Source organism: Aspergillus puulaauensis, chromosome 2 (assembly GCF_016861865.1).
Source record: "Aspergillus puulaauensis MK2 DNA, chromosome 2, nearly complete sequence".
NCBI classification, from domain to species: domain Eukaryota; kingdom Fungi; phylum Ascomycota; class Eurotiomycetes; order Eurotiales; family Aspergillaceae; genus Aspergillus; species Aspergillus puulaauensis.
The window spans coordinates 1919189-1941394 of NC_054858.1; the positions used below are offsets into that span (position 1 = coordinate 1919189).

The 22206-nt window shown below is 50.9% G+C and overlaps 10 protein-coding genes across 10 annotated transcripts; 8 read left to right on the forward strand and 2 right to left on the reverse strand.

The window, feature by feature from the left end:
* Positions 1-486: 486 nt before the first annotated feature.
* Positions 487-2227, reverse strand: APUU_20799A (cytochrome P450; the record flags this gene model as incomplete). The annotated part of the gene is made up of 3 exons (XM_041699480.1): positions 487-1108; positions 1168-1991; positions 2045-2227. 3 exons carry the CDS (start codon positions 2225-2227, stop codon positions 487-489), a joined length of 1629 nt encoding a protein of 542 aa, XP_041552561.1.
* A 997-nt stretch (positions 2228-3224) lies between these two features.
* Positions 3225-5502, reverse strand: ERG7_1 (terpene cyclase/mutase family protein; the record flags this gene model as incomplete). The annotated part of the gene is made up of 3 exons (XM_041699481.1): positions 3225-3512; positions 3561-5270; positions 5320-5502. The coding sequence occupies 3 exons, from the start codon at positions 5500-5502 to the stop codon at positions 3225-3227; spliced, it is 2181 nt and encodes a 726-aa protein (XP_041552562.1).
* A 1444-nt stretch (positions 5503-6946) lies between these two features.
* Positions 6947-8260, forward strand: APUU_20801S (uncharacterized protein; the record flags this gene model as incomplete). Its single annotated transcript, XM_041699482.1, has 2 exons — positions 6947-7136; positions 7206-8260. The coding sequence occupies 2 exons, from the start codon at positions 6947-6949 to the stop codon at positions 8258-8260; spliced, it is 1245 nt and encodes a 414-aa protein (XP_041552563.1).
* Positions 8261-8582: 322 nt separating this feature from the next.
* APUU_20802S (uncharacterized protein) lies at positions 8583-10934 on the forward strand (the record flags this gene model as incomplete). Its single annotated transcript, XM_041699483.1, has 1 exon — positions 8583-10934. The coding sequence occupies one exon, from the start codon at positions 8583-8585 to the stop codon at positions 10932-10934; it is 2352 nt and encodes a 783-aa protein (XP_041552564.1).
* A 336-nt stretch (positions 10935-11270) lies between these two features.
* SER1 (O-phospho-L-serine:2-oxoglutarate transaminase) lies at positions 11271-12858 on the forward strand (the record flags this gene model as incomplete). The annotated part of the gene is made up of 6 exons (XM_041699484.1): positions 11271-11377; positions 11462-11580; positions 11659-11833; positions 11885-12388; positions 12439-12631; positions 12682-12858. 6 exons carry the CDS (start codon positions 11271-11273, stop codon positions 12856-12858), a joined length of 1275 nt encoding a protein of 424 aa, XP_041552565.1.
* Positions 12859-13380: 522 nt separating this feature from the next.
* On the forward strand, positions 13381-14314 carry APUU_20804S (uncharacterized protein; the record flags this gene model as incomplete). The annotated part of the gene is made up of 3 exons (XM_041699487.1): positions 13381-13485; positions 13554-13789; positions 13864-14314. 3 exons carry the CDS (start codon positions 13381-13383, stop codon positions 14312-14314), a joined length of 792 nt encoding a protein of 263 aa, XP_041552566.1.
* Positions 14315-15380: 1066 nt separating this feature from the next.
* APUU_20805S (uncharacterized protein) lies at positions 15381-15785 on the forward strand (the record flags this gene model as incomplete). Its single annotated transcript, XM_041699488.1, has 1 exon — positions 15381-15785. One exon carries the CDS (start codon positions 15381-15383, stop codon positions 15783-15785), a length of 405 nt encoding a protein of 134 aa, XP_041552567.1.
* Positions 15786-16622: 837 nt separating this feature from the next.
* Positions 16623-18328, forward strand: APUU_20806S (translation initiation factor eIF-2B subunit family protein; the record flags this gene model as incomplete). The annotated part of the gene is made up of 2 exons (XM_041699489.1): positions 16623-16762; positions 16852-18328. 2 exons carry the CDS (start codon positions 16623-16625, stop codon positions 18326-18328), a joined length of 1617 nt encoding a protein of 538 aa, XP_041552568.1.
* A 257-nt stretch (positions 18329-18585) lies between these two features.
* APUU_20807S (uncharacterized protein) lies at positions 18586-20088 on the forward strand (the record flags this gene model as incomplete). Its single annotated transcript, XM_041699490.1, has 2 exons — positions 18586-18753; positions 18814-20088. 2 exons carry the CDS (start codon positions 18586-18588, stop codon positions 20086-20088), a joined length of 1443 nt encoding a protein of 480 aa, XP_041552569.1.
* A 1071-nt stretch (positions 20089-21159) lies between these two features.
* Positions 21160-22084, forward strand: APUU_20808S (uncharacterized protein; the record flags this gene model as incomplete). The annotated part of the gene is made up of 4 exons (XM_041699491.1): positions 21160-21467; positions 21520-21627; positions 21698-21854; positions 21917-22084. 4 exons carry the CDS (start codon positions 21160-21162, stop codon positions 22082-22084), a joined length of 741 nt encoding a protein of 246 aa, XP_041552570.1.
* Between the last annotated feature and the right edge of the window lie 122 nt (positions 22085-22206).

The window sequence follows — 22206 nt, forward strand, 5'->3', positions numbered from 1 at the left end:
GCATCCAGACTAACCTTCTGCTGTATCGCCCTGTCGGCAACACAGGGAGACAAGACTAATTGGGTCTTCCTTGATTCTCTCCACCGCACCTTCCTCTTTATCTCCATCAGTAGACCCAACTGTGGGAAAGAGCGACCTATAACAAGGCCAGTCGCTCCTTCCATTTTACTTATTTATGTCCGTAGTTGTGCCTTCCTGAATAGACTCACTGAAAGACAGTCTTAGCAAGGAAAGTACGATGGAGCCTGTTGTTCCTTCCTGGTCTGGCAGGTCTAGTCTACCACTGCGCTTTCCTAAAAATATCCTGCCCTATTTATGCTACATGGAAGGAGCTATGGGCTTCGTCTGGACATAAACTCAGGGGAGGAATTCCCGTATATCGTGATATTGTTCTGCAACGTTGAATATGGGTATTTGCCCTCTTACTTCTAACCGTAGTCACCAACATACCCAAGAAGCCATAGCAACGACGGCTGGCTGAATCTTTCAATTGCCTTCCACCCGTTCAATCTTCAAATATAGCCCATCTTTCGGTCTCACAGAGACAATGCCAACAGGAACAACTTTGTCGAGCGGCCTCGCGAGCTGAAACCTAAATCTGGACACAAAAGCCGCAACCAAAGCCCTCATCTCGGCTTTCGCAAAGTTCTGTCCGATACAGCTTCTAGGCCCATGCGAGAATGTCAGATTGGCGTAGTTGCTGACCATTCCGCCATCATTGTTGGCTTTGCCTGTTTCGGGGTTAATCCAGCGCTCTGGCTTGAATTGGCCGGCGTCGGGGCCCCAGAGCTCTGGGCTGCGGTTTATGGCGTAGGGGCAGATCAGGACCTGTGTACCCTGTGGGACTGGGTGGTTTAGAATCGTTGTTGGGGTGGTGCAGACTCGCCGAATTAGGGGGACTGGGGGGTTGAAGCGGAGGACTTCGTTGCAGACTGCGTTGAGGTATGGGAGGTTTTCGAGTACGCTTGCGAGGGTGTCGGAAGCTGGGTCTTGAGTGAGTAGTGATGGTATAACCTCTAGTAACTCAGCTCGTAGACGTTCTTGGGCATCCTGGTTCTGGGATAGGAGATGGCATGCCCAGGTGAATGCCGATGCGGACGTTTCATGCCTACACCGTCTGTCAGTAACCCTAGGCCGTAAACCATAATGGAAGGGAAGGGAACATACCCAGCAGCAATGATCGTAAGCAACTGTTCAACCAGTCCCTCAGCCTCCCATCCACCTAACCTCATCATCCTCGATATCAAATCCTCGCCTTCCCCGCCCAGTCGCCTAAACTCATCCATCTTGTCCCTCACCAGCCCCCGACAAGCATCCCTCAGCGTCGCACTCGTAACATAGATCCGCTCATTCACCCTCCACGGCAACCACTGCACAAGCGTCCTCGGCAGGACACGGTTCAGCGCCATAAAGACATCCTTCTCAGGCGCCCAGGTGAAGATCTCCTGATACGTCTGGAACAGGTCACTCTGGACCCCCTCGCCACCAAGACATCCAAAGTCGCGTCCCAGCGCCGCAAGACCAATAATATCCATCGTCGTCCTATTCGCCCACTGGTTTAACTCTTCGACACCAGAACTTCCACCATGTAGATTGGTATGGGTGGAAAGTCTCCCCTCAAGACATTTAACCAACTCAACCCCCTTCTCCCAAAACAACCCATAGAACGACCTAATATTCCTCAAGGCATAAATCGGCGTCATAGCCTTCCGCTGGAATCTATGCTCCTCGCCCTCTGAAATCGTAAGCCCGTTGCCCAGAAACCGCTGGATGACGGAGCGTTCGCTGGGATGTTTCGTGTAGGCATATGTATTGTGCACCAGGACCTCGGCGATTGCTTTGGGTGATGTAACTAGTAGTCTGTCTTGGTTTAGGATGCTGCGGTAGGTTATTAGGCCCTGGTTGGGCGTTGAGAGAATCCATTGGAGGTATGTTGAGCCGAGGGGTTTGGTGTAGGGGGTTGTGTGTTGGCCCAGGAGAGGGATTTCGCCCTGTAGGTTTATTAGCATTGTCTTGGTCTTATTGTGGGATTGGTAGTAGGCACCTTTGGTCTGGGGAGGTGGCGGAATGGGCTGTAGAAGTAGGGGTATATTATGGTTAGGTATGTGAGTAAGAAGAGGAAGTTGAGGACGAAGAAGGCGGCCGCGAGAAGGGCGAGGGAGGCTCGCGGGTCGGAGGTGTCCTTGTCATGTTGGAGCCAGGATAGAAGGTCTGTTGTGATAGTCATCGCGTGTCCATGCCCATGTCCGGGTATTCCGCGGCGCAGCGTCTTGATGGTGTAGGGTTTTCCTTCAGATCAAGTAGGAAATAGAGAGATCCTGGATGGAGTTGTCCGGATCATGCTAGGCATTCAGATGTAGGACACGTGGGAAACTCTACACAAAGTCAATATGAAAAGAGTGCATGTATTCCCATTAAACACACCTTTGGAAGGCCGGTTTATACCCATCTATTCTCACGCTGGGAATAACCGAGGCTTTCCTGTGACCCTGTAGTGAAGTCTTCGTTTACTGTGCAAACAGTGAATGTCGACCTTGCCACTTTGACATTGATGAGAAGTGAACTATCCCTTCACCGAATCGTCAATGTCGAAGGGACATTCACTAGTGGTGGTAACTGCGGGCACAGCCATATATATCCAAATTCCATATACTAGAGCAGCCCTCGGCGAAACATCAATACGACATACGCATTGGAGATCTCTCAAAGTTCAGTCCCATGATACGGCCCAAACATAAGTGGCAAGCGTTATAGAACCCATACACAGCAGTAAGCATGATGGACATTAAATCCATACTTCGAGCCAAGCCTGACCAACCAATCAGGACCCGCTGATTTATTCGACTGAGGTGGTGTGAGATCGGAACGTCGTCTTCCACTCCCTCCATGTCGGCGTCGCTGACACTCCGTCCATGCTGTGGATCAGTCGTATTGCGTCCGTACCGGTCGATCTGCCCCGAACGAGGGCGTAGGCTGCGTCATTCTGGGATGGAGAACGGTGTCAGCGGCGGCGACTCAGTGGTGAAGCCCTGCTTGGACAGCTGGGGCACTAGTGCATTTAGCGTGCGAGCAATAAGGGCCTCGGTCCGAGTGCCAACAACGGGTGTCATTTCAACTGAGTCATTATTAATTTAGATATTCCCATCGGAATGCAGTCTGCATAGTCGGGTAGTTCTAATGGTCCCGAGGACATCCCTATACGGAGTAGGTAGCTGACATGATCCCTACTGCAGCTCTTTAGGATACTTCCTCGAAAACATGCCCATCGCCAGCGTCGTAAAAATAAACTTGTAGTTCGGATACGTAATCGCACAGCTCTTGTTGAAGATGCCCTCAATCCCCTCGGGCAACCACTCGCCGTTGGGCTGCTGGCGGTCCATAATCAGCTGGACGCCCTTCTTGATCGGGCCCACGAACGGATAGTCTGCCTTCATAAGCCCGATCAGAGCGAATGAGGTCTGGACTATCTGCGAGCCGGTGGGATGCTCAATGTACTGTACTTTTTCGCAGCTCTGTGCGTTGTTAGTAGACGGTCCCTTACGCTTTGAGCAGGGCCTTACCTCGAAGCTTTCAGACCATCCGCCGTCGCTGCGCTGCTTGGAAATGAGGAACTCGCATGCCCATCGGACGTCAGGGCTGTTGTGGTAGGTTTCTCCTACTGAGGCGAGGCTTTCGAGTGCAAACATTGTGCCGTATGTGAAGCAAACCCCCCAACTGCCGTACCAGCTTCCGTCAGGGCGTTGAGCGGCCTTGATATACTTCAAAGCGCCCTGGATAAATGACCGGATCTCAGCGGGTCGGTAGTCAGGCCAGTAGCTGGTGAACAGAGAGATGGCAGTCACAACTGCCGTCGTGCACTCGGGATAGTCGTACTCGATCATGATGCGTCCGAATACCTCCGCTGCGTTGAGCATCTCCAGCTGCTCGCCCCCCCTGGTCGGTTCATATGACGAGCAACCACCAGATGAGTTCTGGTATGTGAGAAGGGTATCGATTGCGTCGAAGATCCTTTGGTCGTCCAGTAGCTGGGGATATCCTGGGGTCTTTTGCAAGATGATAACCGATTTCAACGCCTCCGAGATACAGTCACTAACAGCGTATCCCTGCTCCTTGTTACTGAACGTCCAGCCTCCTTTCCGTTGTGATCGGTAGCAGACATCAGCTTCGTCACAATTCTCGCGGATCTGCTGGTCATCGAGAAACTCCAGAGCCCGGGTGAGCATGGGCTTCCAGCGCGGGTCTTCAGCCAGACCAGCTGCGTGCGCTGCCTGGATAGCAAATGCTGTATCCCAGCACATCACACCATTCGTTCCGTTGGCCAGCATGCCCTCACTGTTCACCCACAAGAAGTCCTCCAATCTCTCGCGGTGCCGTCGAACAGAGTACGCATCCGGCCCATCCCGAATATAGCAAACCATCATATTCATCGGCCCATTGACACACGCAAGATCCGAGTAATCCGAGTTCGCGTCCTCCATATCAACAAGCCTACTCACCCAGTCCTCAGCCCTCCTCACCAGCCCGCGCGGGCGCAGGTAAGGACACCAGACATCAGCCAGCACCCAGTTCACAGTATTAAGCACCCACGACTTGGGATGATAGTTATCAACATCAGCAATCGCATTCCGGTACGACGCCCACTCAATACTCTCCCACGGCTGCACAAACAACTCCTTCCTCAATTCCCTCACAACACTCGTCTCCGGCGCCGTCCACTTCCTCGACCAAATCCAGGACATGGGCAGGAATACCTGGCGCATATGCACCCACCACCGCCAAGGCGCAAGGGGTACCCAATCCGGCAGCAACCACGTCTCGGGCGGGACAGGGTTCACAATATCCCAATGGCAAACGCCGAGAATCGCAAGCCAGAACTTGGCCCAGTGCGGGGCGTTCACCGCGCCGCCGTACCCGTGGAGCACGCCGCGTGCTTTCACCATGATGGGCTCCTCCGCGTCAACGCCGAGGAGCCGCAGGGCTGTATAGTTGAGGGCGGTGCCGAAGACGGTACTCTCGCCTTCGACGTGCAGGCCCCAGCCGCCTTGGGGGTGGGCGCGGGCGAAAAGGTAGTTACGGATTTCGGTGCGGTAGGCGGGTTGGATAGGTGTGTTTGTTACGGCCCAGGCGATGATGATGCCTGGGAGAAGGAACATGGGTCCGCCATATTCGCAGCCCCAGTTTCCGGGGGCGAGCTGGAGTTTTTCGAAGAAGGTGAAGCCGTTTTTGACGGCGTCTAGCGGTGTTTGTGGTTTTGGGAGGGTGGGTTGGTTCTGCAGAGGTCAGTATGTCTTGTTATGTCAAATTGGGTTGGAAGGATACCAGAGGAAGCCCTAAGTAGTACTTATCCGCCAGGGTCTGCGGCCAGCGACGGGCAGCCTCGTCGTCCTCGAGGTAGTGCCATGTATGCCGGCCATTCTCGTTCTTGAGTCTCCAGCGGGTCCGATCGAGATTCTCGAGAAAAGGAGAAGGAGGAACGGTTCTGGTTACAGTGACAGTGGCCATCTTGACCAGTTTGCAGGAGACTTTGTTGAATTAGACGCATGGCTGCTGCTGGGAGCAAGAACTATAAAGTCGGGGGTAGAATGATAACTACGTTGTAGAGATGAGCACAGCTGCGCCCGCTAATCCGCGCTAAATTTGTCCTTCAGTGGCCTCCACTCTGCCTCTCCCAGGCTCCATGCCTCGAGCTATCCCCACAGTTTCATCATGAGCCGGACCAGAGTTGTGAATTGTGAATTGTGTTGTGGTTCGTGAAGTGGCATATCTGGTGTTCCAGGCCCCGTGCTGGCCAAGATCTGCCATTTTAGTGGCTTCTCCGGTGCTCCGAGATTCACAATATTAGATCCGCGCGCATAAGTTGGGACCATCAAAGGTACATTGGAAAAAAAAAAAAAAAAAAAAAAGGACATGTTTAAGAAATATTCTTGCCATTGCATATCGAGAATCAAAACTTTCGGTGTAACCGTGAATCGAATTTTGCAGCCTAGACTCCCTATTCCCATGTAGTACGGGTCATCGCTTGTATCACAATCCATTTGTTGATGACAGTGCAAATTATTGCCCCCTGGCTTTAAGGCATGCAGCCTAATTGTTCAGGTTTACCGGTACAGTTGCTCCTGCCTATTCTGCGCAGCAGTCGTGCCTTCCTTACAATACTGTTCCCACAGGGAAAGCGCGATTCGCCGCCATGCGTCCATCGCGCCTTCCTCCAGCTTCTGTCTATGTGTACTCCATCAGGAAGACGCGATGGCAATTGAAACAAAATAGGAAAGAACGCAACTTATTAGCCGTAGCTTTGGAAGTACCAATGGACAATGTACTTTCCTTGCTACCATCAGTTGCTGGAAAGGCATGAGGCCTAAGTACCAGGAAATCGAGTCATTCAACGATCATCTTTGAGTTTGAGGTCAACTGAAAAGCAAGTATGGGCCCTGTACCCAAGGCTTGCGTATCGCCTTTAACTATATTAGGTGCTTGGGAATATATTTTCTCCATATACATCTCGCCGTATAACTGCGACTCCCCCAGAAAATCTGAATAAGGTTTCATACCTCAACATCTAAATATTATATCCGGAGAAGCTGATCCAATATAGTGGTGCGATAACCTTACCAGAATACATATGCCTGGACTAATAGTCCAAGCTTGACAGGGCAAAGAACGACTAGTCTGAATAATAGATGTTCTTTTCTAAGGTACTGGTTGTCTCTCTGAAATTATATCCTATTCCTTTACTCTTGTTGATGACAATAGTGTCGACATACACGTGGTTTGCGAAAGCTATACTGCATCTACACCGACTCTGCACCCCGCGTGGGGTCCAGCTCAGCCACAGCACTAGACAGCTAAACTCTTAGTCGCTTGCACCACTGGCGCTTAAAATCTGACAGGGAGCTGTGCCTCTGATCTTCAAACCATCCTGGTCCAGATCGATATCATTCACGCGATGCCGCCACCCCGGCCGTCTCTCTGGAGCCGCTCGTTCGACACAGGTCTCACGTCTTCGGAGATCTCAACCCAGTTACGCAACCCCGGCGACATCTTCTCTGTTCTCCTGATCCTCGGCGGAGATGTCGTCTGTCGCGCCATTGCCCAGCTAGCTGGAGACGGAATCACCCCCGTTTCGTTCTCTTTCGGTCCGTAGCCCTATCTCAAGATCCCTTGTCGCTGCGTCACGGTCTGAGTCTAACCATAGAATCTCGCAGGATGGGTGGCTTATATTGTAGCAGCACTGCTAGCTGCAATAGGAGATCGTAGACTGATGCCTCTCCCAGATAGTCCGTGCCTGGTGATCAATGCGCGGTCAGGGTATGTCCGGGATAACCGCAGCTGGATCCTGGGCCGGATTCTACGCGACTTTGAAATCTGGATGGATGATGGACATCCAGACGGGCCAATCCATCGCCAGCTAAATAAGATGCGCGATCAGCGGTGGGAAAAGGCTCGTCACAACGCCCACCGCGAGCATCCAGGCGCTTCCGAAAGCATTGCCCGGCCGTCAAAGGCCGGTCTTTGCGTCTCGGTTTTCGACGCTGCGCAGGCCCGGCCTGGGTATCCCGGTTATGATCTGCTTTACTACTTGGGTATCGGCACTGCAATTCTGCAGTTGGGCATTGCTGCTATCCCGCTTGGGATATGGGGTGACTGGGGTGTATTGCTTGTCACTGCCGCTGGGATCATCCTATCGTTTACGACAGCTAGTCTTCCTCAGTGGCAGCAAGAGAAGTGGTCTTGTCGACGCAATTCCAGAAAGACCATTATTCTCACTCGTGGCAATGGGTCTCAACACGCTATAGTTATCGTTGGCGCCGGCCGGGGGTTAGACTTGGAAGACCTCGCGAGCGGGCCTATAGATATGGATGTATCTCGCGCGTCAGCGACGACACTAATCCTCATGGCCCTCGCCGCGCTCTGGATAGTACTCCTGATTGTCGCCGCAGGTCTTCAGCAGAATACGTGGTTCTTGCTGGCTACGGGAGGCATCGGGATGTTTGAGAATATCCTGGTTGCTGGATGGCCACGCCAGCCGAAATATTTTGGCATTCCACTCGTATTTAAGGACGTTATAGGGGAGACCGGAGTCATGGATACTTTATTTGCTGTAGAGCGGGCCTATCCTCGTGCTGGCCAGGCGATGCTGAACACATTCTTTCCGGGTAGGCTGTCCAACAAGGAGAGGGAGAGATGGGATGAACTGCACCAGTTGGCGGACGCATTAGATGAGTCTGCGCGAGAGACTGCATTAACCTCGCCAGAGTGATATGCATCTTCAGCCTAGTGTATTATGTTTTCAACAGCAGCATCTATAGGATCTATCGCATGTTGATATGGTCGTGGGTTGCACCAACTAAAAGCTAAAACCTTGATAGGCACTGGCGAATTCTTGTCAGCATTTATCCTGATTTGGCCCCTGTCAGACAGTTTCAAATAAATAATTCCCCGTCAGAGGAGCTGAAGCTAAAGAGCTGGGCAGCTGAAAATCCTAGCGCTTGTGGTGCGCCCCCACCTTCGTCCCTCAGCTTTATCTTCACCATCACCACCATCTCTTCCTCCGATTTCTATTGTCCTCTATCACACTCATAATGGACCACGTAGAGACACCACCAGACTCCCCATATGCTCCTCTGCAAATTCCATGTCTCAGCACGGAACCCTATGACGACCCCGACTTCTTAACATACCCAGAGCGTGCAGGCTGGGACATCGATCGGTTACTAGCAGGAGACTTCTCCCAACATGAAGACGCCGCATCCTTTCTCCAGAACTGGCTCTTCTTCGGAGTCCTCTGGGAAGCATTCGGTCCGATTGGCAGGGGCGCAAAGCACCACTACATCCAGCCGCAAGAAGGCTACCCGAATGGCACCATCACCGTCGCCTCGCTCGACGAACAGATCCTCCAGCTCACATCCTTTATCAGCGCCACTTTTCAAAGTGACAAAGCTGCTGCGCAGACCGTGGGACATCGCGTCGAAACATGTCTCAGGACTGTATCCCGGTTCTGTCGTCTTGCGACGTGTGAAGGGGACCCTCGCCCGGGATTCAAGGTGTGGCCGCTGTCGCCTGAGATTGACCTCTCTATTAGGGCATTAAGCCAGCGGTTATCTTGGAGCTTTGCAACAAGCGCGATGAATCTCGTCTTCAGTTCTTCGACTGGGGGGTTGGAATTTTCTTGCGCCTGGCTTCCACTCAGGCGCATGCAGGCGGCTGGGTGGTGCATCAGCGAAGTCGCTATGGTCGAAGAGACTTTCACTTCTGCATCGGCGTATTATACATCTGAATTGAAACCGCCGCCATCTTCAGAGGAGAAGGATCATTCCGAGTGTACGAGGAACTTGTGTATGGCGCGGCAACTTAACGAGGAGACGTACCGTACAGCACATTGTCCTACACCTCATACAACTGCAGAATGTGACTGTCAGCATTACGGTCCACACATTGAAGATGTGACTGCCATCCTTGAATCCGGGGGTATTCCATTGCTATCCATCACGCCGACCAAGAAGGAACCATACATCAAAGTTGAGGTGGAGCGATACACTGAAGGGAAACGATACATCGCGTTTTCACACGTCTGGTCCGACGGGCTGGGGAATCCCTCCGCGAACACTCTGCCTCAATGTCAGCTACAGCGCATCCACGGTCTGTTAGACGATCTTGTCTCCGGGATACGCTCAATCGATCTCGTTAATAGATTAGCCTTCAAAGAGCTGTGGAAGAAGAAGTTCCATGGGCCGTCGCTTTTATTCTGGATGGACACCATGTGCATCCCTGTCGCTGAAGAACACCGTGAACTGCGCTCAAAGGCCATTAAGTCTATGAAGGCCGTCTACGAACGAGCTTTTCGCGTTCTGGTTCTTGATGCTGACATTCAGTCGTTCCCCTCCAGTGACTATACGCAGTCATTCATGCGGATCCGACTGTCCGCGTGGATGAGACGTCTCTGGACCCTCAACGAAGGTGTCCTCGCAAACAAACTGTGTATTAAATTTGCAGACGGATTCTTAGACGTCCAAGAACGCGCAGAGGCGGCACAGAAGGAGAGCTACGAGTCTGAACTGACCAGTATCAAAGGGTCATTCGGAACTCCCAGTCGCGACGCTGACAATTTCCATTGGAAGTTCCGCCTTCTTCGAATTAATGTCATATCGGAGCCTGATCCGCGTCTGGTTAAACGCACAGAAACAAGTATCACGAGTCCTGGAGCCAAACGGTGCTTCGCGATCATGGAAGCCTTCAGTGCTGCCTTGTACCGCTCGACAAGTAAAGAGAGGGATGAAATGCTCTGTTTCGCAAGTTTGATCGGGTGGGACACGTCCTTGCTAAAGGGGCTTCCATTCGAAGACCATATGCATGCATTACTATCAACTGAGTCCCAGCTCCCACAGGGCATGTTGTTTCTTGCTGGGCCGAGAATGAGGCAGCGCGGCTGGCGATGGGCCATCAACCGATTTGGGAACTGTGGTGCAAAGAGACTGAATGTTAAATCCGATGATATGACTCCTGGCCTTGTTACTGAGGACGGATTTGTCGTTGATTACAGTGCACTGGTTTTACCGGCGGGTTATACAAGGGAGCAGCTAGAACGCGCAACCGTGTCTGCCGAGCTGGGGAATGGGATCGTGGGCACATTCGAAATCATACGGCATGATGAAGGCATAAGTAACGCCACAGCGGAGTCTGAGTCTCAGTCCGAGGACTCCGATTATGACCAGCTGTACGTGTTGTTCTGGGATGCCATTGGGACCATCGCCCCTAGGACTCCGATGCCAGCTGCAATCGTTTCAGGGCCTTCTAATGAGGACCTTGTGAAGGGGGAGGTGGTGTACCGGTTCGAGTGCCTCGCGTATTTGGAGGTACTCGAAAAAGGTGTAGGGGAATTGGAAAAGGACGATGGATTGGCTCAATTGGTGAGGAAGAAGTGGACCATTGGGTAATTGATTTAAATATGAGCACAACTATGTGTATATGTTGTACATAGCAGTGCTTAAGCGAAATGTCCATTGAACAGTTACAGATCTCCCCCAAAGTGAGGATTATACTCTATCCACGTCTTCTAGTGGTTTGACACCTGGAAATAGGAGCTACTTGCATATTCCGTTGTAAATATACAGCAATCTATATAATGAGAGCATCTCATTGGCTAAAGCGGGGCAGATCACGTGGTGATACGATATCGGAGTGAGTCACATGGGAGGGGCCCAAAAAACATTCCTGCCCGCTTCTTCCTCACACGAGTATCCCAGACACAACCAATTGACTCAATTGCGACCATGAAGAGAGAAGACATCACATACCTGGGTGCTGGCCCTGCCGCCCTGCCTACAAACGTCCTTGCAACCGCCGCAGAGGCCCTCCAGAACTATGAGGGCACCGGATTGTAAGCTCTGCCCCTCACTCAGCTACATAGCTACTTACCTTGTGCGCAAGAATCCACCTGCTAACAGGAATGTGTTCTTCATAGGGGCGTGGCCGAACACAGCCATCGCAGCGAATTGGCGTCTGGTATCTTGAATACTATGAAAGCGGATCTGTCGAATTTCCTTGACATTCCGGACGAGTTTGAGATTTTGATCATGCAGGGTGCGCAAGACCGATTTCGCAGAGTTATGGGGGGAGTGGGGCTCTACCGACGTATACTGACATTGCGGGTTTAAATAGGCGGTGGCTCCGGTCAATTCGATGCGACGGTATACAACCTTACGGCGATCTGGGTTGAGAGGCAGAGACAGAAGATCCTGAAGGAGAAGGGCGACATTTCAGAGGAGGATGTCATTACTGAGCTGCGCAAGAAGGTCGAGGCAGAGTTCCGGGTGGATTATTTGGTTACTGGATCGTACGTATTCTCGTCAATTGCAGCGAGGGCTTTGTGCTGATGTGGCTATAGATGGTCGCTCAAGGCCAGCCAGGAGGCAGTGCGACTCCTCGGACCCGAATACGTGAACGTCGCCAGTGACGCGCGGACAGCGAACAACGGGAAGTTCGGTAAGATCGCGGACGAGTCGACATGGAAGCTGAGCCCTAAGGCGGCGATGGTGTATCTCTGCGAGAACGAGACTGTCGACGGTGTCGAGTATCCCGCTTTCCCCAAGGTCCTTGAGTCGAAGGGCTCCGAGGATGACCCTATTGTCATTGGAGATTTTTCGTCTACCATTCTTTCAAGGCGCATCCCCTTTGAGAACTTCTCTATCGTCTACTTTGGAGCTCAGAAGAACCTGGGTATGGCCGGTATCACTGGCGTTATCATTCGCAAGAGCCTGCTCCCACCTGTCTCTCCTCCGTGCTCGCCAACTATTCTGCGGAAGCTCGGATTGCCTGTTGCGCCGACTATCCTTGATTACTCTGTTTGCCAGAAGAACAACAGCCTTTACAACACTCTCAGCATCTTCGAGTAAGTTCACGATATCATTTAGTTTGGCAGGTCAACTAACAGGTCTTCAGTGTATACGTTGCTGGACAGGTCATCAAGAAGCTCCTGAATGACTTCCCCGACAAGGTCGACGGACAGCAGGCTGTTGCTGAGCGGAAAGCACGCAAGGTCTACGATACTCTGGAGGCTTATCCTGAGATCTACCGCATTGTCCCAGACAAGGCCGTGCGCTCACGCATGAACATCTGCTTCCGGGTTGTCAAGGTACAGTCGCTCACTTCCTTATTCATTAACAATTCTCTAACGGTTTGTAGAACGGAAACGTCGACGAAGCCGAAAAGACCTTCCTCAAGGGCGGCACTGAGCGCGGCATCACCGGCATGAAGGGCCACAGAAGCGTTGGAGGCATCCGCGTTTCAAACTACAATGCCATTCCTGAATCTGGTATCGACAAGCTTGTTGTATACCTAAAAGAATTCGCTACGTTATAGACTACATACACCAGAACAGGCCAGGCCGGAGTGTTCAACGCAGGACGGGTATATTTACGGTTTAAAATCAATGTATGGAGGCTCAACCTTCCACTTAATATTCTCTGATCATATTTTTGCTATTTTATAGCGCAGTTACTATTCACTTGGATAGTTTGCATATCGTATCGGTTCAATCTATTGCCGATATTCCTTTTCTCTTATAGTAGTTTGCCGTCTGGATAGATCTTTGGAAACCTACGTTTGAACCGGACTCCATCTGCAGCTTGCTTATCACCCCCACATTAAATAATGCTTATTTTGTTCCCAGCGTACGCGCTTAAGAATTGCTTTTTGCGGTGAAATATTTGTTGCCTCTGATTTACCCGAACTCGATTAGTTACCTATGGCGGGGTAATACAAAATCTCCCAAGCTCTTCGGTGTCCAGCCCTCGATACTCCGCATAAATAACCCAAACCGGCGCGATCCATCGTGTAACCGTGATCACACTATTTGTATCACTTCCTGTAACCACCAGAAAAATGCCCGTTGTTGCTGTCGCCGGAGGCACGGGCGGTGTCGGCAAGACTCTTGTTGACGTCCTCACACAAGAGGCCAGGCACGAGATCGTTGTACTTACACGCAAGGTATCTTATACTCCCTTCAATTCTTTGCATGTTCTCAATGTCGGTTTATCCTTTAACAATTCTTACAGGCACGCGAAAATGATGCAATCCTCGACCGCGCAAAACAGATTGAAGTCGATTACTCGGACATCGCGTCGCTCACTCAGGTACTCGAAGAGCACAAAGTCAGCATTGTCATCTCGGCATTATCGCTCTTCGAAGACGAGCATAGCGTGTCGCAGCTGAACCTCATTAAGGCGGCCGAAGATGCGTCTTCGACGAGGAGGTTCATCCCGAGTGAATACTCGTTTATTCAGACAGAGGAGTACGTTCCTCCACCTCTCTTCTATTCTTCGCACGACGATTATAACTAGTACGTGATGCTAAGTAACTCCCTAGCCTCCTTCCCCTCGACCCAAGCATAAAGTACTTCCTGGACGCGGCGAACCAGCTCAGAAGTTCAAAAACACTGCAGTTTACGCGCGTAGTCCCGGGCTTCTTCATGGACTACTGGGGCATGCCGCATGTACGCACTAATATCAAGCCGATGGCCTTCGGTGTCGATATGCAGAGCTGCGAGGCGGTTATCCCGGGCGACGGGAACGATGTGATCTGCATGACTTATACATATGACATGGCGGTGTTTATCGCGCGGTTGTTGGAGGTTGAGCAGTGGGAGGAGTTTAGTGTTGTTGTTGGGGATGAGGTTACGTTTAATCAGTTGGTTGAGCTTGGGGAGAGAATTAGGGGTAAGTTTCGTCTATTTTATTGCAGTTGTTCCGATTCGTCTATATTTTGGAAGGTTTGCGTTACTAATTCAACCAGGGAGGAAATTCAAGGTGGTGTATGATAGTGTGGAAAAGGTCAAGGAGGGCGATGTTAATGTTCCGCGTCAGCCGGAGGGTCATGGGTATAGCCAGCAGGAACTGGTGGAGACGATGGCATTTGTGGACAGTCTTGTTATTGAGAAAGTGTTTGACTTTCCTGCTGCGATTCGGTCGACTGGGCTTTCCGATCTTCAGTTGGTCAAGATTGAGGAATTCTTGAGGAACGCGTGGGAGGGGAGGGGGTGATTGTTATTGGATAAGGGCATTTGTATACAAACAATTTAATAATGCGGTCAAGAATCAACACCTGGACGGAGAATAATGAGTCCAGCCCATGGAGTTAGTATTGCATCAAGTTGTTGTCACTGCTAGTGCAACATTGGAATAATACGAGCAGCTATACCTTCCACCGCATCCTGACGCAACTGTATCTACACAACACTAATTCCAATCGACATGATTGCTGGGTTGGATGCCGAGCTAACCGGTGTCGTGAGATCGCACAGACTTTCTCCAACGGAGCCTTAACTTAGCCGTTTTGGCGACTTCGGGCTGACCAGCCAACCTATGGAACGCCTGCCGTCTGACATGGCCTGTCCTGTCAGCCGGTCCGCTTTGTCTGGCTGCCCCAATGGCAGGAAATGGAAAACACAAGCAAACCGCCCTGAGAGGCAGCTGCGAGTTCAAAGTTTGCTTGACGTAGCCCTGTCTGTGCGTTCCTGCAGCTCACCCACACAAGGGAAATGCGCTGGCCATGATCCCTTTTTAACGAGTCGAGCCCGCTGCGATGTGCTGGCATTCCTGGCTTCTCCCTTTTTCCATTTAATCTCTCACCTCTCTGCCTGATCGTCTTCAAGTTCTCCCTTCCTCTTCCCTATGTAACGCAGTGGCTGGCCCGTTGTTGCTTGTTTGGTATGGGGAGAACTCTCCAGCTTCGCATCCGTCACCCTGTCTCGCGACTTGTCGTTGAAGCTGGCCAGAGAATGACCTACAGCGCTACCATCTAAACCGTGAGTCTCTACTCCCTACAACTCGGAATCCCCAACTGTCATCGCTAATCCCTTGCGTCCAGTCCAGTCCACCGAAACAATGCGGCCACGCACAACGACAACCACTACGCCGGACAAACAGCCCCCAAGATACAGCCTGGCCCCCAAGTCCTCGATATCCGATCCCAATATTATCGCCCGCGTATCGAAATGGCTTTGGTCGTGCCGGACTACTGCAACTACAACTATAGACACTAGCGCAAAGGCCGGCGCAACTGCCGATGTGGAGCACGAGATCCGATCTAGCTCGTCCGACCACCACCACGCCGTCGAGAATGCTTTCCCCTGTCGCGCGTGCCAGGCCTGGGGCGTTGAGTGTGACCGGCAGAAGCCGCGCTGCACCCACTGTCTCGATCAGCAGATTCTGTGCTTCTACGTTGAGCCACTGCGGGTGACGATGAAGCGGTCGAAACTGGAACAAGCCCAACAAAAAGCTGTTGCCTAACTCCTCGGAGGACCGGAGCTGCCCACGTCATGGACGCCGAGATCGTGATCGAGCAGGGATCGAGTTATGGATTTCATGATTGGATGAGAGCATGGAAGCTTCTCTTTAGGCTTTGTGACGAAGTGATGATTTTTGGTGAAGGTTTTTTATACACATTAAAGCGCTGTTGGCGGGTTTTTCTGCGCCGTTCTTTAGTATCCTTTTAATCATACTCTCTATTCTTTCCAACCGAAATTCAGCGTTCCACATTATCGGTGGGTTTGAACCACGGTTTCTGCCGGAGCGCCCGGCCCTCACTGTTATATCTCGGCTTGATATTCCATGTAGCTGGTGGCTCGTCTTGATATGGAAGTAGGTCTGGACTCCTGGATGCTATCAGGCTACTCACCATCTAGCTTACTTCGGAATATCTCGTAGGCGTGTATCAATCGAAGAATAATAGAACTGGATGCACAATACAACGGAAATCTCTGCCCCGTCGACTCCAGATACGCAACGTGGTGATATGACAGCCCACCACGAAATTATGACAGGAGTCTAGATGCAGATCCCAGCGCACTAGCGGTCTGTTCAGGACATAGACTCCTCCAAGTAGTAGTCAAATGGTGCTCAAGATATACGGAGGCATCCGGCTCAAGCTCGTTCAGTTACGTCATTGTGTCATATATTGGGGCAGACAAAGCAACACCAACCTCACCAACATCAACTTCTGCCAGCTGAAACCCATCGCAATCAAAGCAATCAAGGTATACCAGAAAAAAAAAAAACAAAGAAAGTGAAGTCCTCGCCTCAGTGCTCAGGCCTCGACACCAACTGCGGGGTCCTCCACACCCAAGAATGGCGGGGCACCAACACCAAGCCCAAGGCCTAGAACGGCGATCCGTCGTCTCCTCTTTCATCTTCCACCTGCCCCATGCGCAATCCGAGAAGCCTCGCGTTGCGCTATTCAAACGGAGCGCCAAAGTTAGTACTTACAAGTATGTATACCCTGCGCACGGACTGCCGTACTCTGCACCTACGAGGACTGGGACTGAGACGCTAATCATCGCTCCACTCCACTCCACAGACACCACCTCGCGCCCATCTCTGGGAGTATCAGTCGGAAAGACCCGAACCCGCTCACGGCGGCATGGCGTGAGCTCTCCGAGGAAACCCAGCTCAGTTCGGCTACGGTGACGCTCTGGCGGTTTGGGAAGCCATTCTCCTTCACGGATGAGTCCGTCGGGCGGGAATGGACTGTTCACCCGTTTGGGTTTCTGCTGAAGGGGGCAGTTGGTGATAATGCGATTGAGATTGACTGGGAGCATGAGGGGTGGGAGTGGTATGATCCTACGGCTGTGGTTAACGATGACGGGTTTGAGAAGACGGGTGTTCCGCATCTGAGGGAGAGTCTACGGCGAGTGTGGTTTGAGGGGGAGTTTGGTGGGGAGGCTGGGAGGTCGTTGGGTGGTGGGTTGGAGAAGTTGCAGAGTGACCATGAGAGTGGCTCGCATGAGCTTACTTCTATTGCGTTGAAGGTATTCCGGGACTTTCTTGTGCAGATGCAGCCGCGGATGGAGGAGGGAGGCGGGAAGTGGTGGGAGGATGTGCAGATGGCTGTGTGGCATCTTGTCAAGAATGGGCGGGAGAGTATGGGCGCGGCGACGCTGAATTCCCTTCTTGCGATATTGGAAGAGATGGAGGAAGTTTGGAAGCTTGAGTCCAGCTCTGAATGGAAACTCGAGCGGATGCTCACCATCATCAACCACCATTTGAAGAGTCGCACAAGCCGCACGGATCTGGTTAAGGAGATGTTTGCATCCTACGTGCGGACGAATTTCCTTTCCAGCGGGCAGTCGAAAGACGAGCTTACTATTATTACCTTGTCTGCTAGCTCGACGATTCGTGATAGTATCGTGGAAGCCTTTGCTTCGCTGGACATCTCAAAGCTTGATTTACGCATCCTCGAATCCCGTCCGCTGTTCGAGGGCGTCAGTATTGCATCTTCTATATTGTCACACTTCCAAGAGAAGTGCAAGGATACGCCGGATAAGAAGCTGCATATCAGCATATATGCCGACGCACCTGCTGCCGTGGCCGCAGATGGCGTGGATATCGTTCTTCTAGGCGCAGACCGGATCTCTAGGTCCAAGGGCGTCAGCAACAAGACCGGGTCTCTTCCACTGGCTCTCAGTACAAGGCACATCACGCCAGGCGCTAAGATTGTGGTCCTTACTGAGCTCGAAAAGGTAAATGGTGAAAACGGCGTCATTGACGATGAAAGACACGAGGACAACGATCCAGCTGAAGTGGTCAACGCATGGAAGAGCGTGGGGGTCAAAGGCGTTGAAACTGTAGAAACCTTCAGCGATCCCGCTCGAGCTGAGAACTCAAACGTCTCAGTGGACGTTAGAAATATCTATTTTGAGTGGATTCCGTTGTCTTTCATAGATGCATTCGTCAGCGGCGAGGGTGTTCTCAACGATGATCGAATCCATGAAAAGGCAAACCAGCAGCAGGAACTGGCGAGTCGCTATTTTGATAGCATCTCTGTTCGGTACTAGCTTCTATTCATTCGGTGCTTGTCATTTGAAGTATTTGGCGCAAAGTGCTTGTCTATATTAGTGCCAAATTATGTATAATTAAATAATCTGCTCAACACGACTCCAGACGTGTTGTTGCCAGGACGCCGTGGACGTGATGTCGAACGCGTCAATCAAGTCAGTAAATATCCTCAGTATTTTCATCCTCATTTTGCTGTCTTCACTCTTCACTCTCTATCTATCCATCAACAACCGTCGACCGCGATGCAGAATCCACCATGACTTCAATTGCTGCAAAAACCTCGCTCTTCGAATCATCCTCCATCCCCTCCACCTCTGCGCAATGGAAGTCCACCCTCCAGGAAATAAAGCTGCTATACATGCAGCGGCAATATAAACGATGCGTCTCCCGTTCGTCATCTATCCTTTCCGTGGCCAGAGAACCTGTACCCCCCCTTGTCCTCAATACATGCATTAAGCGGCTGCTAATCCTGCCGAATATGCAGATAAATCCCGTGTACAAGACATATCTGTACTTTTACAGCGCCATCTCCTACGAGGCAATGGGCCGCTACGCGCACGAGTACTCGAGGAATAAGATACCGCTTTTGCACTCGGCCTTGGACTGCTTCGTTACTTGTCTTTCTGTCCTTCCTGCTACTGTTCCTGTTGACGAGGGCTGTAGTCCCATTCCAGAATCCGATTCTGCGGATGACAACTATGGAGATGGTCTTACCAACATTTCTAGATCAGAAACAGACTTTGGATTTCAACAAGTCGAATTCTCGTTGTCAGAGACCAATGAAACAACATTTTCTCTGTCGCACTCTCCCTCTCCCTCCTCAGCCCCGTCTAGCAGGGCATCGAGAGAAACATCACCAGCGGAAAGCATTGTCTCCAGCATCACAGATATCATCGACAGGGCGCTAGATGGCCCCGAGGATGATCCTTTTCTCTCAGACTACGAGGACTTGGTTGATATCCCAAGTATCAACAACGAAGACAACCTTGGCCCAACAGTGGCCTCACTCGATAACGCGGATAAGGCAGAGTACCGTCTAGTGCCACCTCCTCTCCACGTCCGCAAATCATCCAAGCCGCTTCCACTCGTTCTACCGTCTCTCGAACCTAGTGGTGACACTAGTACATCTTCAAAGACCCAAGCTCAGGATACAGCTGAACCCGCGGCAGAGATTCGAGTCCGCCCTCCACCCCTCCCTCTTCCTGTCAGAACTAAAGGCGCGGCTACCAACAATACACTCGGGGCCGTTGTTCAGGATAGCCAAATGCATACATACAACACCAGCACATTGCAAACTTCCTCCAGACGAGAAATTCCACATGTTGGAATTGGCCTCCCCTCACCATCTTCAATAACAGCGTTTAACAACAGCCTTGTTTTCCTGCACAACCAAGTCACATCTACAATCACAACCCTCCACACCCTAATCCAAGAAGTCACATCCATCCAGCACGCCCGAATCCTATCGAGACGAAGCATCCAACGCTCGGTCTCATTTTGGTCTTTTAGTCCTGTCAGGAACGGGTCTGGTCGTTCTCCTGGAGCCAAATGGCAGAGTTTTGCCTCTAGAGGGCCTTCGGCACCTACATCTGCGCCCGTAGCGTCTTCCGGACGCGAGAGCCTCCAGGGGCGTATCGTCCGCCTACGATCCGAGGGGTGGGAGACCGTCGGTTTGAAGAACCGGACACGGGGGTGGAAAGGAGCGGAATATTATAGGGAGTTTTGTGGGATGGTACTTGATGAGCTCTATCTTGGATGACCTGGGGTTCTGTGTGATTGTTTAAAGCCTTCGTGTAGATTATTGGCGGACATGCACTATTGGCCAATTAGTTTTGATGTTACTATTCTCGGTTCTGAAGGAGTTGGGTTGGGCATCCTGGTATCCGCTGGCTATGGAGCTTTTAGGTGTTTGGAGTACTATCAGTTGTTTGTTTTTCTCATTCATTGTGGGTAACTAAGGCCTGATATTTGAAATCGTTCATGATGTCAAGGATTCGTCCTCCTATTACGGATGCTCTGGTTGCCAACCGGTTACCTTGCGCTCTATAAGTTGATAATGCAAATGATTCCTTTTTTTTAACTATACTTCAGAACCTTTTCAATCAGGGACTACGAAGAGCATATCATGTTAATAAGGCATATTTAGCCGCCATCATTTCAAATGACTACGAAACCCAATCTATACGTACTCGGTGTCCGGTGTCCGCTCTTCTCGGCCGGGCCTGGCCATCCATTCCTGTTTGGTTCGGAAATCCGAGCGGAGCCCTAGTGCACTCGGAACGCCGAGCAGTGGGACAATAATAATCGGTGTAGAAATAATGAAATGAAGAATTTGAGACTAGAATCTTGAATTTCGCAGCGTTGTGTGTTTAATTCTACTTTACAGCGGAGTTATCGGTATGTCTTGTATGGAATTAGGGCTAGGGTCACAACCGTTTCGGAATCAAAAGGTATACTAGTCATTATTCTATCCAGCTAGTTTATACCATTTTCCCTCTGCTCGATAATAAAGCCATACACGATGGAGATTGGGACTATTTGCCGTAAAAATATAGCCTCAAAGCTAGTAATATATCCAGGGGTATCCCGTAAGTGCATCAGGCTGGTACCGAGTAAACTCAGGTCTTAAATGGCACCACAAATATGTTCTCGGGCCTCAACTACTTCATAGGTTCCCAGGCGAGAATGGTTCCGTAATCAGGAAATGGCCAGATTGGTGGGCTCTTGATAAATCTATTTATTTCCTCTGGATTGTGGGTCATTGCTGGTGACATTTATTAAGACACGGCACCGACCAACTCGGGAACGACATTCAGAATTATTTACTAACATGTCTAATATACTCATTACAGGTTGCTCTCGTGGTCTTGGCCTTGAGCTGGTGCGACGGTGCTCAGCGCGTGCCAGCAAAGAAGGAGGGCTTGTTATTGCAACGTCTCGCAACCTTTCCCAAGAGCTGGACGATGTGATATCCCAGTCCAACGGTTCTGCAGTGTTCATTCATTTAGATGTCACAGATACCCCAAATATCGCACAATCAGTAGGGGAAGTTCGTCGAGTTTTGAAAGGATGTAGCCTGGATATCCTCATCAATTGCGCCGGTGTCTTCGGTATCACTCAGGGAAAGCTAGCACTCATGTCAGCCTTTCACTACCGATATCAATACCGAATATACTAACGATTTCAACAGGAATGATCTCGAATATCAACTCTCTGTTAACGTGACAGGAGCCCACAACGTTATCCGGAAATACATACCCCTCATGCAGGATAGCAAGGCGAAGAAAGTAATCAATGTGTAAGTCTGAATTGGCATTATGATTAACATCTGATACATCCAGGTATGCTAACTTACTCGTTCATTCCAGTTCCAGCGGCTTCGCATCGATGACTTTGGCCTCAAGCTCGACCTACGCGCCTTGCCCGGCGTATAAAATCAGCAAGGCAGCTTTGAATGCCTTGACAGTGCAATACGCACTGTCATACAAGGAAGACGGCTTTACCTTCGTCCCATTAAGTCCGGGAGTAAGTTCTTCATCTACTGTATGGTTCACGACTACAGTCTATTTGTGCTAACTCTCGCTCAGTGGCTCCAAACCGATATGGGCGGCGAGAATGCCGACCTCACTGTCCCCCAGGGAGCAGAAGCGGTTTTAAACGTTGTAAACTCTGTCACTCATGAGAGTAACGGTCGATACAAAAATATTCTCGTTCCTGGTTGGGATGCTTATAGTGGTCAAGATCTGCCATGGTAGTACGGTATATCCCACATACATATCTAGAAATTAGATACCTCCTTACCGAGGAGTCTATAGCTTAAATCATTGGAAATAATATCGGTAATCGACCAGTGAACATCAATAATCCGGACGGTATG